Here is a 4927-nt window from a genome sequence, read left to right on the forward strand (position 1 = left end):
CATAGCTGATACAACTTCTTTTTAATCAAACATATATATACTTTAAAAAATACACTTGCAACACGATTTTAAATGATAGATCAGATATTTATTTATATCTAAAATTCAAATGACATTCTGCATTGATACAATTCTTGATATATTGGATTCTTCCAAATCTCTATGATATTCAGTAAAGTAAAATAAGAAGTAATTTTAAGTTTGACATATTTTACCCTTTCTTTGGATTATTTCTACAAGTTTTCCTGTTGTGACCTTCTTCTCCACATTGTCCACATAAAATCGACCTTTTCTGTTCCCTTTCTGATATTGGCTTGCACCTCTCCTTCCTTGGCCTTCCTATTATTTTAGTCACGTCTGGTGGCAAAATTTTTTAATCTAAAACTGCTGCAGGAATTTTCCATGTGCTTTCATTAGGAACCGGATAAATTAGAATTTCATAGGCCTTCAATAGGTACTTCCTGGTGTAGTACATCGAGCAATACTCAATGTGATCAATGTATTTGTATTTTAATACAGCCCAAGCATGTGCACATGGCATCTCATCCAACTGAACTCTTCTACAGCTACAAGTTCGATCTTTTAGGAACACCATTCTCTGCTTATCCTTGTCAAGTACTGAATATAAGTAACTCGTCGAAGGGGTCACCTACAAAATTTATCAACTATCATTAGTGGTGACAAAGCAGATGCCCTCAAAATACATATATATTATAGAGCCTACAAGATTCAAAATAGCTTAATATCATGTCAAACCAACCAATATTTCAACAGTGGGGTAGGCATAGATGCTACATTAAATTGAAAGCCTTTGCTTTTGTGCAGGTGAAAACTAGTTTAACAGAATCACACAAAGGGTTCAAGATATAACAAGTCCGTGAATTCGGCATGATTACATATTATATGCACAAGTATCTACATATTCTAGTCATACCTTCATCCGATGCGACAATTCGAGATTGTCCATCAACATTGTAGCATATTTTTCCCCAAGATCAGTAAATGACTGTATTGCATTCTTTTGGTTTGTAACATTCTATCGTCCGATCAATTGCCTTATGTACTCCAGCAAAGGCAGTACTGGAAGTTCCCTAGCAGCCTTGAGCGCTGCATTGATCGACTCCGCAATGTTTGAAGTTATTGTAAATGTTCTATTGACAATGGAATGTGCTATGGACCATCTTTCATACCCAACGTTCATTAAGTAATCTTTGACCCTCTTATCAATTTTCTCTACCTCTTCCATGTGGTAACTTCTCAACTGTGTATGCTTTGGACATAGCAAAGAATATGTCTTTGAGCTGCAAATGGTTCTTCTTCTAATTTTTTTAAAATATTATTCCATAGATGCCATATGCAGACACAGTGAGGTACTTGTGGATAAAATGTTGCTGCTGCATTTTCAATGCCTTCATGCATGTCCGAGACTATGCACATTCCCTCCCTTTCCCAAATGCAGCCTTGAACCTCGCGAAAAACTACTCCAAGGAAGCATTATTCTCTGAATCTACTATGGCGTATGCGAGTGGTAGGATACTACCTAATAAATTCAATCATATAAACATATGTGAGTGTGTGTGTGTGTATATATATATATATATATATATATATATATATATATATATATATATATATATATATATATATATATATATATATGTCACGACCCAAACTGGATGGGCCGCGACGAGCACCCGGTGCCTTACTCAACCGAGTACCAACATAACATATCTTTCTTATTATACTGTCATGGTAAATGAGAAAACTCGTCATGAGATAACAAGAATGAAACATAGGGGAATACTCAACATATGATGACCCACCATGATATGCAAACTTATACATGTGACATACGGGCCTATAAGGCCGACGTGACCATTTGTAAACTCAAAACATAAGCTGAAAAGGCCATACAAGTATCCATACACCTGACATCTGTCTACAAGCCTCTAAGAGTACCTAATATCATAAAGGTCGGGACAGGGCCCCGCCATACCAATCAATACATATCCAAAGCATACTGACTAAATAGGCAACTCCGAAGCAAGTGGAGTGCACAACGCCTTCCGTTGAACTGATAGCCTATTTGGAGGAATGTCAACCTGTCTATCGGGACCTGCGGGCATGAAATGCAGCGTCCCCAGGCAAAAGGAACGTCAGTACAAATAAAGTACCGAGTATGTAAGGCAGGAGAGCATAAACAAGAACAGTAATGTAAAGAGAGATAGAGGAGATACAACCTGTAACATCTGAGTGCCTCTGGGGGATACTGACATGAAATGCATAATACATATATATACATAAACTTTTACATACATACGCCTCTGTGGGCATCATCATCATCATATCGTACCCGGCCTCAAAGAGGACTCGGTAAAAACGTACCCGGCCATCATAAGGCTCGGTAGAATCATACCCGGCCACATGGAGCTCGGTAAAACCCAACCGATCAGTGGTTGCACAATAGGTGCCATACCCGGCCGACTATAGCGCGGCTCGGTAGAGTAAAGTAGATACATATATAATGCATGCTAGACTCATGGAATCACGTTCTAAACCTTTTGGAGTGACGTAAAGTCATTGCACCATTGATTAACATTATGGACATCATACCATCAATATGAACTTCACTAGGATTCAAGGATCATGCATACTTTCTTAGAATAACTTTGTACGGAAAGAACAACATGGACAAACGTAGTTTCTAGGAGTAGATTCATTATGAAATAGCGTATCGTTTATGTTCATTTCATGTTAGATCATGCCAAAAGAAAGAAGGAAGTGCCTTAACATACCTTGTATATTCTTCCCAACCTCAAGCTATGCAATTTCGCGGCTCCTTAGTCTACAATAAGAGAAATGACACTCTCGTTATCGTTTAAGCGTCGTAACTATTATGTATCGACCACAATCTATTTTACAATGAAATGGACAGCACCTCCCCTATATATATGACTTCACACTAGTCAAAACAATCACAAACAGCCCAACATACCCCTATCACTTTATACACAACACGGCAACCATAGTAGTGTCAAACAATCCGAAAATGTTACGATGAACGACCAACAAACAACCTTGCCATTATGTGTGTTTCTCCACACCCTTCCTCCTTTCAACTCCATGAAAACAGTAGTAAAAGAGACAACCCAATACCAACACGAAACAGCCCAAAAATAGTCCCACAAGTTCATCAACTCAAACATAATTTTTCTGTTTACTTAAACACGTTTCGACTTGTCTTTTCTTTCAAATTCAGAAATACAACCAAAAGTACATCATTACACCTCTTATCCAATAAATCAGCCATGAATTTAACTTAAAAATAAGTTCACAACCAGCCAACCATTGCACAAGATCAAACAACATACCATTCTTCCGAAACTAGCTAGGTCTATTCTTTACGATCGAGTTACAACTCGCAAACGCATAAATAATGGAAGGAGAAGCATAAACATACCTTGTACTGAGTATCACCCACGAAACCTGGTCCTTTTTCATCAAAAATAAGTTCCTCAACATGGATACAAGAAGGAGAAAGAGAAACTAGCATGCTGTCCGGACTTTTCAGCACTAGAATCGTGTCGTAACACCCGGAATACCCTAGGGTTTGTGTGGGATTTTTGGGGAGGAGTTGCAGGGGTTCAATTAGGTTTTCAAAGTCTGGAAGATGGGTGAAATAATTGAGTTTATAATCCTTTAAATTTCCCCTCTTGTCCGACTTTAGGAGGTTTAATTGAGACCTCTCCTTTTGGCAAGTAGGTGATGCACCTACTTGTCACCTACCAGTCTGCGCTGTCTCGCGAAAATGCAAATATCTCTCTTTTCCAATAACGTATGAACAAACGGTTTACTGTATTAGAAACTAGACTCATAGATCTTGAACTTGATAGGTAGATCATCCCCTAATTCCAAGTATATTAGGAGAAAAACTCAGTTACATTTGACCTAATGTTCAGCACATTTATGAATGGAACTTGTGATGACCTTTTTCCAACTTTTGTTCCACGACTCGCTTGACTTCAAAACATAACACCAACTATCGTACGACTAAAATAACTCATAATATAATCTCCTTATAATATTAATAACCCTAGTATCACCCCAAAAATACATGGTAAAACATTCCAACTTGTCGACTTTCGACGAAACTTATTTTTTTCAATTCGTTTAGCTTCTAAGCCTTCAAACCCTCTTGCTACTTGGTACTAATGATCTTAAATGTTTGTAACCTCCACGTTAATATGATGAACTAACTTTGTAAGCTTTTAAAAGATGATTCCCTTTCTGAGCTTACATTAATTGACTTATGATGTACTCTTACGTACGAAAACACGGGGTGTAACATCATTCCCCCCTTTGGAACATTCGTCCTCGAATGTTGATTAATGCGCTTATCAGTCTCATAACCTGTAGCTCTTAAGAATTCTTTAATATTGTCCTTGACATCTAGGAAACTGTTCTGTAAATAAATTCAAAGGCCAGGCTATTCCCACCTTTAGGCTTCTTTCTCATACCACCACATCTGGTCGGAATTTGTCCAACATCGTAACATTTGCTACCTTATGTCATGCAGTATGTACGACTGTGTCATTGTATGAGTGCCTAGTGACTCGTCTTCCCTTTTTCCTCCATCTTTTAGCCAATCTCTAAGCCTCACTTTATGAACCTATACAGAATTATGACAAGCTGTCCCTCTAGGAATCTATAGGTGTACTGATGTCTTTCGCTTGGTACTTTATCGAACTTAAGACTATTGCTATCTCTTGTTTCATAGCCTTGTATATCTATCCTTATGGATTTACTACATCTAGGTAGGTTATACTATACCATAAAACTTACTTCGGTTTATTATTACCGAGGTTTGCTACCCAACTCCAGGTTACTCTTTCGCTGCTTATCCTATATGTATAAATCTAAGTCCTTT

General features: G+C 37.7%; 1 protein-coding gene across 1 annotated transcript; it reads right to left on the reverse strand.

Annotated features, from left to right (window-relative positions):
• Positions 1-373: 373 nt before the first annotated feature.
• Positions 374-1246, reverse strand: LOC109221236. Its single transcript, XM_019385695.1, has 2 exons — positions 1082-1246; positions 374-649 (listed from the first exon to the last, which is right to left on the reverse strand). Exons 1-2 carry the CDS (start codon positions 1244-1246, stop codon positions 374-376), a joined length of 441 nt encoding a protein of 146 aa, XP_019241240.1.
• Positions 1247-4927: the final 3681 nt, after the last annotated feature.

Source organism: Nicotiana attenuata, unplaced genomic scaffold (assembly GCF_001879085.1).
Source record: "Nicotiana attenuata strain UT unplaced genomic scaffold, NIATTr2, whole genome shotgun sequence".
NCBI classification, from domain to species: Eukaryota; Viridiplantae; Streptophyta; class Magnoliopsida; order Solanales; family Solanaceae; genus Nicotiana; species Nicotiana attenuata.